Raw genomic sequence first — 12,038 nt, 5'->3', positions numbered from 1 at the left:
TTAAGACTTTCAGTTCTCCTTTATTATGAATGAAAACTGACAGCAGTAACCCATACGTCAAGAATTCATTACTAGTTAATTGAATTTCTACATGAATTCGAAGTATTTTCATGAGACCGCATATTAAACACTCGTTGCGATATCCCTAAGGATAATTGCCTTTCAAATTTGAATTCAGAAGTTTAATTTCGTTTTAATACTTCTATCTGTTTTCTGATATGTGTTTAATTTTTTAATTAATAAAAACCATAAAATTTCAAATGCTTACAAAAATATATTTTTTTTCCAACATGTATTTCTTTCCCTTCAAAGATAAAATAATTGCAATTATTTTTGGACAAAGATATTATAAGCACATTAATCAGAACGTGTGGAAGACTTTATTTATTCAATTTATAAACTAGAATGAGATTCTTGGAAATTGATTACCAAGGTGTTATTATAAAAAAATTCCTGGATTGTCCATAATTAATTCAATTTATTGTTCCATAAATAATTTAGAAAAGCTAAAGAAATATAAAATTTAATATTATAACACTGCGCAACAAACTGATTTTCTTCTCAAAGATATTTCTGTGATTTGGAATCTGACATCGGTTTCGAATTGGAGAATATGGAGAATTGGAAAAATTAAAGTTTTTTGAGCCTATGAATATACACAGAGATTTCCTAAAAATTTTAAATATTGAGGAATATTTTTTCATGCACAGGGTGTCCCGTAAGTTCTAGCACGGCTTTGATCTCATCAACCGTCCGTCGTTGAGGTATGGTTACAATTTAAAAAAAATAATCAACAGGCGTTCAAAAATTACCCTGTATCAGTTTTGAGAGTGAAAAAAGTATGTAACAAAATAAAATATCTAAATTTATATACACGTCCCCCCCCCGTCCTCTAACTGTCAATTAGAAAGTTGTTGCTCTGTCTCTCGTGATGCCAACAAAAAACAAACAAATTCCAAGGTTTCTATAAGTGCAATATTCACAGAGATATGCGAATTCGAAAAACGGTGAGAATTTGTTGAAGAACAGTGTTAAATGCGGGCAGAACGGTTTGGATAACGTTTCGGAATCGTACCTCTTCGACGGACGGTTGATGAGATAAAGGCCGTGCTAGCACTTTCAGGACACCCTGTGTATGGAAAAATACACCTCAGTATTTCAGATTTTTGACAGATCCCTGTGTTAGGTTCACAAACTTTAATTTTTCCAATTCTCCGTAGTTGGTAAACATGATAAATCGTAGGATACTATACTATATATGATAGTTCATACATCATTGTATCGGGGTGCGATCGCGAAATATGTTATTATTATATCGGTGTTCGACTATATTCATCACACATACGCGACTCATTTGGATTTTTTTTTCATATTTATAAAATTCACCAATTACTCTAGGGTATTATGCATAATCACAGACAAAGGTGATAAATTTCATGTATCTATCAAATCTACCAACGACACTTGGTGATTATGCATAATCACCATCATAAGTGATAATTTCTTTAGTATTTGTCAAATTTGCCAGAGACGCTTGAGTATTATGCATATTCGCAGGTAAAAGTGATAAATTTATCAAACTTACCAAGACGATTGGTATGTATGCATAACAACCGGTCATCATGTATAATAACCAATTTATCACATTAACCGTAACGCATTCATCTTCAGTAGATTTTATAAATCTCCCTTATTTTTCTTCTCTACCGGGAAGCTCAAACTCAAATGGTTAATATATACTGTACATATTTTTTTCACAATATATACGCGAATATGCTTCAAAATGATAGGCGTGTGTCTGATAATAACCGGTGGGTGTAAAAGATAAGTGTGTTCGAGTATTAAAGTATCTCTCTTTGAACAGGAAATTGGGATGCTTACAATATGTGAATAGACAAGACATACTATCGTATGTATAATAAATTTCATTCGGGACGTTTTTCGCTGACGGCTACGATTTTCTGTGTTCAAATACTCTGTATGCCTATGTACACGCTACATGAAGTTTTAGTAGAAAAACAACGTAAAATATCTTCTTACTCTTTATTTTGTAGTGTTTTTCCTTCTAGCATTTTTTCCCCTATCATGTACATAACAATAATTTACTCTTTTAGAGCATTAAATGTTATCAACCCCCTTCCCAATAGTATTTTTACATAATGATAATCCCTCGAGCGCAGACTGTATTGTATCGCATGATATATCAGGGAAAAAAATGCTGCCTCTTTTTGCAGAAAATAAAACTGAACGCAGAGTATATTTTAAATCCACATATCGCTTTATTTCACGATCGCGTATGCGTTACGATATTTTCTGCCATAATTGATACCTCTTTTGTATTTTTAAAAGGTAATACAGTGATGGCTCGAATAACGAACACCTAAATTTACGAATGTTTCGGTTAACAAATAATTTTTTTTGGTGAATTTCTGCCTCGGCTAACGAATACGGATTCGGCTGGCGATGATTTTCATTGATATGGAGATGCAAACGCTAACATGAAACCGCCGCGTCGAGAGCTGTTGAATTTTAGTACCAATCATCATCATTCTCATTCCAGCGCGATTAACTCATGTCTAATTCGGAATCTTTTTCCCACATTTACCTCTACTTCTCTTTTTGAATTATTTCATATGAAATGAAAGACTCATCTAAAATGGAAAACACATCGAAAAAAGACCGTAAACTTTTCTGTTTTCAGAGCATGCGTTCTTTCAGCGCAAGACTTAGCATCAAACCGGACGTTCTTGGACAGGCATATCTTCAACCCGTTACTTGAGAGTACCACGGTGCTCCTTGAAGCACGTAGAGTGATTGATGCTTGTGTTCGATTTCATGCTTGCTAGCACTTGATCAACATTTCAATTAAACACCTTGTACAAATTGCTTTCAAGGATTGAAACAATCCTGATTTCATGCATTCGTATGTCAAACTTGCCATAAGGGGCGCTCTCCTTTTGATAATGCGTACAGGCAGTGCTCGCGACTAAAGGTTGAAGACCTCTGTTGTAGAAGCTTATCTTTTACATCTGCGTGTACCAGCTACGCCGGCCGCCCGAGTGGCGCAGTGGTAAGATGCTCGTGTTCCACTATGAAGGTTAGTAAATGTCCATGGGTTCGAACCCAGCCAAAATAACATCAGAAAAGTTGTTTACTATCGAGCCTGGCTTACTAGCGACCACCAATATAGATGGCGCGTTCATTTCTCACCCAACTCCACTAGTTGGAAATTGCCATATGGCGATATATTAGGTGAGCGGTAAAGTGGATACGACGGCCAATCCGACGGCACCTACAAACTGGACAGTGATGTGTCAACACCAGCTTCAGCAGAATAAAGCTGTAAGGTATTAGAGTAGACTAAATCTGGTGTTGGTCGTATACATAGTGCAAAATAAAGATCTCCAGTACCTCATCTTCCTGCGAATTCTCGTTTATCTGACTTTTAAGATGCTTACATCAGCCTTCGGTGAGTTTCTGTCTTTCTTATAGTGCTCCTTGGTGTTTTATCTACTAAATTTTGGGTATTGACTGGAACGAACAGAGCGGTTTTTCAAGGAAAGCTATGGGAATTAAAGTTCCGGTTAACGAACATGATTCCGAAACAATCGTCTTCGTTAGCCGGGTGATCACTGTATAATATTTATAAATATTTTAAATTCTCTGAGCTGAAAATTATTCCAATCTTTTTTGAAGGGGAAATGCGTATATAAATAAAATTTTATGATTAAGCTGAAATATACATTTGCTGCAATTGATTATATGCATATAATGTATGAATAATATATGATATATGAATAATATATGATATATGAATAATATATGTATAATATATGAATGCCGTTGGGTAAAATGTTGACATTCAAAATAATAAGAGTGTAAAGAGTAATTATTATAATCTTTACTGTATTTTGATATTACAAAATGATCTTTTTTCGATTAAATATGCCTTTCAATAGAGAAATCACAGTTTAGTTTCGGTTTAAAACGAGGCTCTTTTTAACGAAAAATACATATATTTTGGTTTTCTGAACCGTATTGAAAGAAGCGAATGTTCAGTTTTTGGTCGCATTGGCTGGGAAAAGAAAAGTTGTTGACTACACACCTAAAACACAGGGTGTCCGATAAATTCGTAAACAGTTTAAAAATTGAAGGAATCGGTATACAGATTTTTACCCCTCTTCACGGTCACTCCTGTTTTTTAATGTCAAATATAAATATCCAGGCAAAAATCCCATTTAAGTAATTTTTTTGAACCCGTGTTTAACGGTCACATGAACAGTTTTTTCCATTTATTCCGTTCGACAAAAACCCCTATACGGACAGCGTTGTGATTTTGGTTCAAATTACGCTCGCTAGATGGCAGCGCAAGCTCTAATGTTTGATCTACTTTTTGGCTGTGTTTCAATGAAGTATATTTTTGCTTGAAGTTTTTGCTACTGTTCTCGGGAACTCTGATATCAGTTTGCTGGTTGTGCTCATATGTTTTGCATGATTTTACGCTTTTTAATACGGCTAGATCTTGTAATCGTCGCTCTTTATTATTTATTACTAAGAGAAGAGATTTCGACGAGAAAAAAAATTGATGGCATCGAATACAGTGAAAAACGTGAGTTTAAGGTCTTGCAAATGAATGTAATATCAGGAACGCATACAGATGTGGTCCATTTTGAAGTAAAGGGAGAATTAACAAGAAGAACGGCTGGACTCATCAACTTCAAAGCTTTGAATGGTTGGTTGAATCGTTTTCGAGTGAGTCACGAAATTGCATTTAAGAAATTGTGCGATGAATTTGCTGATGCCAATGATGATGTGTTCGATGAATACAGTAAAAAATTGCTAAAAAATGATCGACGGATATTCAACCACTGATCTATACCAGGGGTGGTCAACAGCTGGCCCATGGGCCGCCGCATGTCATTTTTGAATTTTCAGAAGGAGTAGAAGTTCTCAGCAACACTGAGCAATGCTCTGTTAATCTTTTTTTTTTTTTTAATAATTTCAGTTTAAAATATTATATTGCACCTAATGTGCAAGGAAGTCCTGTGTCAAGGAACTGTGTCAAACATCCGTTGTTTGAAATAATCTTATTAGTCATAAGGATCTCATTTTCAAGCAATAGGTTGCTCATTTGTACAGCAGTTGAATGATATTAGGCCAGAAAATAAAATATTTTATGGACGGGAATAATTTGATTAACGGCACGGATTGTGGATTTATCTGTTACCGAAAAGTCCAAAATTGGCAAGTTCGCGAATTGGCCAATTTCAATTGTCAATTCACCCAGCCAGTGTCCGAATTTTGGGCTTTGGCCAGACAATTCGCGAAGCCGCTGTGGTGGTCGAGTGGTCATAGTGACGGACTTGCATCGCGGTTACCCAGGTTCGAGCCCCACCGTCGCCACAGTGGGAGTCGGCTGAAATTGGTTTCTGTGGTTCCCAACTTCGAGGCGAAAATGCGAGCCGATCTCCAAAAATCGATCGATAAAAAGTCTCGCCACAGAGAGCAACAAGCCTACAAACAGTACAAATATTCAGTCACTACACATCACTCACTTCACTTCTGAGATATAGATGGCAGCACTGAAAAATCATACACAGCACTAGATGCACACTCAGACTGTTAGGTATCCACACTTACAATTCCAGCACTAGGTAGTGAATTGCCTATGGCGATAGACCTAAGTTTTTGTTGCCTGCCGCTGTGGTGGTCGAGTGGTCATAGTGACGGACTCGCGTTGCGGGGTTCCAACCCCACTACAGTGGTGGTCAGCTGAAGTTGTTTTTCTGTGGTTCCCAACTTCAAGTCGCGAATGCAAGTCGATCTCCCATTTAAAAAGTCTGTCCACAGAGAGCAACAGGCCTACAAACAGTAAAAATGTAGTTCAATCATAACGTATCACTCACTTCACTTCTGAAATACAGATGGCGGCACTGAAAAATCAATCACGGCACTACGTACGCACTCAGACTGTTAGGTGCACACACAGTTACACTTCCGGCTCAACGCACTAGGTAGTAAATTGCGCCCATAGATGGCGATAGACCTGAGTTGTGGTCGGTTTGAAAGAAAAGTTCTTGTTGCCTAAATGATGCGGCTTTTTTTTGCTGGGTGGGACGTTGGATAATACGGAATGTCGGATAAGCGAAGGTCGGATAAACGAGACTCTACTGTACTTCATGGAGAAAATGTACATATTTTCAATGAATAGCATATTTTTCTTGAATTTATAAAGCAGAAGAAAACACGTTCTAGCTTTTGGAACAAATATCTTCGCAACACCAACCTCAATAAATACAGGAAATGTCTTCCATCTGTTGAATAAAACATGCGTGATTCTCGAATACACCAAAATGTATAATTGTATTATGCAGCGGGACTCTGGGCACGACAGATGAAAAGCCCCGGGTGATGTCAAAGGATCAATTAGACCCGAATTTCGCACAATATCAGAAACGGAATTCCAGGTCATGCTCTCAGAGGAATCTCATCAAAAATGGCGTTGGCCTTGTTGAATTAGCAACGTTCTTTGGAGAAGTCATGATTCGCGCGCAGTTCAAGATGAAGTGATTTTTCTCGGGTTCAGGCACCTAATTGCTTTTTGATGACCGTCGTCATTAAAGAAGTCCATTCGAACAGCTGTTTTCACCTGTAAATGAAGGAATTGCGGTAAAAAGAATAGGGGAAAAGTAAGTTACATGCTACTCTCAGGTATGTTTAAGGAAAGGGAGGGGGGGGAATTTTTTTTCTTATCACATTTTCCCTTCGGTTATCGGAATTCGAACACATTTCCTATGATCGAATATTGCACGAGGATCGAAATTTCTGCTGCAGATATGGCATCATACTCTGAGGCAGGATTTATGGTTTTGCTCTTTTGAGATACGCAAATTTACGACTTTCTCCTCTCGTTTTATTCTAATTTCCAATCAATTTTTCTTACTATTCCCCGTCACTCAAACTGACCATCTAAACTTGCTGTGTCAGCTATATGCTTCTTAGCACACCCCCTCCCCCACAACTTCTTTGATCATACTGGCCACAATGAATATTTAAATACTTATAAAACGCTTGGCCAATTTGTTTCTGCTAAGTAATGCAAGAGAGCTGCCGTTAGCAATCACTAAAAATAGTATCTCAGTTGTATTGGTATTATATCCTGATACATTATTTTTTGAACTCTGCGCTTCTAAATTCTGATTCAAGGGCCGACTGATTGGATTTAATTTCAAAGATCATTCTCAAAATTTTCAATTGGATTTTACACTATATTAGCCAAGAGTTTGTGTCCACTTTGGAGTTTATAAATTTTTTTTCGAATTTCTAGAAAAATACTAGACGGATCGTTCTGAAAAACTTCTGTCATATATGTATATGTTGGTACTCATCATTTCCAGTGGAAATTTAGTCGCGGGTGCATTTGGGGGACCATCAAAAAATTAATTAAATGAGGAAAAATATTTTGATAAACCCTGTATCATAAAAAGTTGCAAACGAATTCGTAACTTTCACAAAATATTTTACTGGCTTTGTGTAATACTTGTAGGCAGTTTTGTGAAAATAGCATGTATATTAACGAAGATATAAAAATGTTTTTCTTTTCGAATAAAACTTCGCATATTATTTGCTTATAAATGCGGAGTTTTTAACAAATTCTTGTGAAATTTACAGAACATTTGACACTATATATAAGACATATTGTAGGAAAATTTAAGATGAGACATCCAAATAATAAATTAGATAGAGATATTTTAAATAAATGATTTTTAATTGCGCATGCACAGAGAGTATCTATTTTATTTTTTTCCCCCAAATGTGGTTGCCAACTGTGCAACTTGTATGAAAATTCCAGTTGAGTGCGGTGAAAATTCAGAAAGATATTGGTAAACAGCAATTTCGTTTTTTGCTGAAAGTGTTACTGGATGATAAAGAATTTTCCACAAAATTGGTATTTCGATTACTTTCTGTCATTTGATTAATGCCTTCACTTTGTCCATTTTGACATCATACACGCATGTTATGTTAAAGCACTTAGCACACACACTTTTACATAGCATCAGACAAGCGTCTTCCCTCCTTTGCATAATGCTGTAGGCTTATTTTCAAAATAATGATAAAATAATGCAAGGTAAATAAAACTATACAACAAGTTTTGGACATTTTTCTGCGTCCTGAATAGAAACCAGCCAATTTATATGTAATTCGGTCAGTTGAATCTGACCGTAAAAATTATTGAATTGGCTACGGTGTTTTTGTAATTGTACACTTAACACATATAGGCTACAGTAGTGTAATACAAATATATTGAAACACAATGTGGAAAAAGTATTATCTGAGGCTTTCATGGCAGGCGTTCAATGAGCTACAAACGGTTCGCGGGCTGTTAGGCCATGGTCTAAGGCATTTTCTTCCAGACCTCTCATCCACATCCTTGACAGGCATCTCTTCTGAGGTAAAACACATGTTAGTGACTGTGACAAGGGAAAAAGGTGTCGTATATCTGGTGTCGTCGAGTTGTTTTCTATATGAACTTCTCCGGCAGATCAAGCTTTTAGGAATAAAATGCCTTACACCATGGCTTAACAGCCCGGAAACCGATTTTAACTCACAATGAAAAAAAATGATAAATATGCGAAAAATCAACATGAATATATAGAGAAACCTCATTAATATACAGAGAAACCTCACTAACATATAGAGAACCTCATTAATATATAGGCACAATATTAATACACATAAAAACGCAACATAAATACATAAAAACGCAACATAAATACATAAAAACGCAACATAAATACATAGAAACGGAGCAAAAATGCATAAAAGCGTAGCAAAAATGCATAGGTACACAAATATATTGTGTAGTATATATTGTGTAGTATATATTGTGTAGTTCATTTATTCTTAACATGGTAATATCTTCAATAAAATGACCGATAGAGAACTTTCCATAATAATATTCGTGTTCAGCAGGTCAAAACCATTCGGAATATTTTCATGCCGGACTTCCATTGTTGGACTTTTACGTCGGCAATTTCGTTGTTGTCCAAAGACAGCGCTCGTAAAGCAGATTTTTTAACACTTTGTATGGCAATATTGTGTCTCCAAATAAAATAGATAGAATTTTTCATGGTGATATTCATGCCCAGCAGGTAAAAACCATTCAGTGAATCATGCATTCTCATGTCAGACGCACTTTCATTGTTGTCCAAAAGACATTGTTGTCCTTAGAACAGTGTCAAATTGGCTGCACATGCATAAGCTCACTCTCTCTATCGCTAAGACAAAATTCTTGTGGATATCAAAGAAAAGACCTCCCACCATCTGGTTCCAAGGGAAAACCATCAAGAAAACGGACGTGCTATGTTATTTAGGCGTTTTTATCGATAAGCAACTTAGCTGGGACGATCACATCAAAGAACAGAAGAGAAAGGCGTCACGTGTTCTTCAGAAGATGCGCCTGATGGCTGGACCACAGTGGGGACTGACACGGGCTCTGAGGAGATCCCTCTACTTGACAGTGGTTGAGCCTATGATAGCTTATGGAGCTTCAATATGGCATTCTCCCAAGGTCCAGATGTTCAGACGGCTCGATTCTATACAAAGACCCTTCCTTCTATATATCTCTGGTGCGTATAGAACTACACCTACGAATGCTCTTCAGGTGATCTTGGGGCTCCCGCCATTATCTCTCAAGATAGAATTCCTGGCACGAGTCACACGTCTTCTAAAGCTTCACAAGCCATGTCCATTGTTAGAGGAAACATTAGTCCCGGACGCCTTCGAGCAAAAAACTATAGGCTGGACCTCGCATCCTGCAGAATCTCTGCAGGCCAATCAAGTATTCCTAGAATCTTCGGAGGATGATACACCTGAGGAGAAATCCGTCGTATATTACACGGATGGCTCTAAACTGGAATCAGGTACAGGAGCTGCCTGTATAAAAACCGTGGGAACGGAGATCGTGCGTAAATGGGCTGCTAAACTAAAAGAAAATAATTCAGTATATCAAGCTGAGATGCTCGCTATATTTACAGCAGCTCTGGATGCAGCTACAAACAGGAGGCAGACTGTAATAAGATCGGATAGCCGTTCAAGTCTCCAGGCCATTCTAAACCCGCTCTCTGAAAACGCAATGGCGAGAAAGATAAGGAGTATACTTGTATCTCACCCATCAATACGCATCTCCTGGGTAAAAGCCCACAACGGCCAGTGGGGAAACGAGCTTGCGGATGCGGCGGCCAAAGAAGCAACCAATACCGGAGTCTTTTACGACGAACTCTTATATCCAGCTTCTCACGCAAAATCACTCCTCTGGAGGGACATGATAGCAAATTGGCAATTGCATTGGGATATGCCGGAGACGTCAGGAAGATCAACTCACGAAGTTATAAAGAAAGTAGATACTAGGAGCAGGGGCTGGTCACGAGAGCTCATCTTATTTGTCACCGGTCATGGGCCTTTCCCAGCAACCTTACATCGCTTTAAAGTGATTGCCAGCGATAAATGCTCTTGTCTTGAGCCTGGCACGCCCCTGCACTACGCCACATGCTGTCCAGAAACGATGCCCTTTCACTTCTGTTCGCCGGCTGCCCATTTACACAGACCATGGATGCTTGGCATACTACGTCGAGAAGAATCAAAGGAAAAGATAAGAAAAATGGTGAAATTCCTTGAGGAACATCCCGAGAAGATAAGGGATCCGTCTCCTCCAGCTCCTGCAACTCCGGTACCAGCGCCGGTAAGGAGATCGCCGCGTCTTCACCCTGACAGTGCGCTGGTGGCACTGTTTGCGAGCGAGGAGCAGGATGAATCCCAAACCTAATTAATGACGTCTCGGAGAAATTAGACCGACTGTATTGAACTGCCGGAGTGCAATGAGATGCTCTGCCCTTCTTGTCATTTGATTCAATCCTTGATCACTCAAATTTCTGATTGCGCCTTTTGCGATACGATTTTTATACAACTTTCCATGACTATTTATTATCCGTGCCCGTTGCACTTTACTTTAACTTGATTAATTTGATTCTTCGATTTGCATAATTTTTGATTTCCTTTCACTATATGTAATCTTTGACGAATCAATAAATTTTGGTTTTACCGGAGATGCCCTGTTCCCCCCCCCCTCGGGGGGGGGGGCAAAGTGCTTGCGTTGCTTCTTGCGACAGAGCCTGGGTGTCTCGCGGTTTCTCCAGTTCTCCAGTTGTCCAAAAATGCCTCTAGTAAATAACTTTTTTTTCACATTTTACATGGCAATATCTCTGAAAAAACAAGAGCCAATAAAACTTTTTCACGGTCATATTCAAGTTCAGCACGTTAAAATCATTCGGAATCGGATATTTTCATGTCGGACGCAATTGCATTGTTATCCAGAGTAATTACTCTCCACCGCTAGTTTTTTGTTTTTGTTTTTCTGTGTTTCTAGGTGAGATGAATATGCTTAAATTCTTTCATAATTTTTTGAGAACCACACCTCGGGACTTTTTGGGGCCGTTCAAGTATTACTTCAGAGATTTTATAGTCATTTTTGACCCCACCCCTTTTCAGCAAAAATCAGAACTCTGATCCCCTCCCCCCCACCTTGTCAGCAAAATTTTGTCTTCTCTGCCCCCTACCTCATAACGCATGTTGGTATGTTCAGCATGCCTTCCTCTCCCCCCTGACTATCAAAAATTTCTTTTTAAATGAAAAATTTTTTTTTTTTAAAAGTCAGCAATGGAAAGCAAACACCTTTATGTGTTATTATAATCAATTTCTATTAATTTCAATGCTATCTCTAGTATCTGAAGGGTAAGAGCTCAAAATTTCTGTTTAAGAAATTCATTGCTACCCCACCCTTTAAGCCATATATGGTAAACCCTTGGCCCCGAATGTGGCCCCGAGGGTTATCTGATGTAGCCTGCCCCTCCTCAAAAAAACCTAATTTTATAAAAATTAACTAAGCGGCACATCTACAGATCGCTTAAGGGATCCGTGGCACATTCCCAGATTACTTAAGTGATTTACAGCACGTTCCAGAGCACTTAAGTGATTTACAG

General features: G+C 38.0%; 1 protein-coding gene across 1 annotated transcript; it reads left to right on the top strand.

The window, feature by feature from the left end:
* The first annotated feature begins 9,253 nt into the window (after window positions 1-9,253).
* Window positions 9,254-11,434, top strand: LOC149077045 (uncharacterized). Its single transcript, XM_089242327.1, has 2 exons — window positions 9,254-10,489; window positions 11,426-11,434. Exons 1-2 carry the CDS (start codon window positions 9,254-9,256, stop codon window positions 11,432-11,434), a joined length of 1,245 nt encoding a protein of 414 aa, XP_089098453.1.
* Window positions 11,435-12,038: the final 604 nt, after the last annotated feature.

This window comes from Pholcus phalangioides, unplaced genomic scaffold (genome assembly GCF_987345545.1).
Source record: "Pholcus phalangioides strain wild (caught in Gottingen) unplaced genomic scaffold, Ppha-v1.0 ptg000015l_1, whole genome shotgun sequence".
NCBI classification, from domain to species: domain Eukaryota; kingdom Metazoa; phylum Arthropoda; class Arachnida; order Araneae; family Pholcidae; genus Pholcus; species Pholcus phalangioides.
This window is presented reverse-complemented; position numbering and strand designations above follow the sequence as displayed.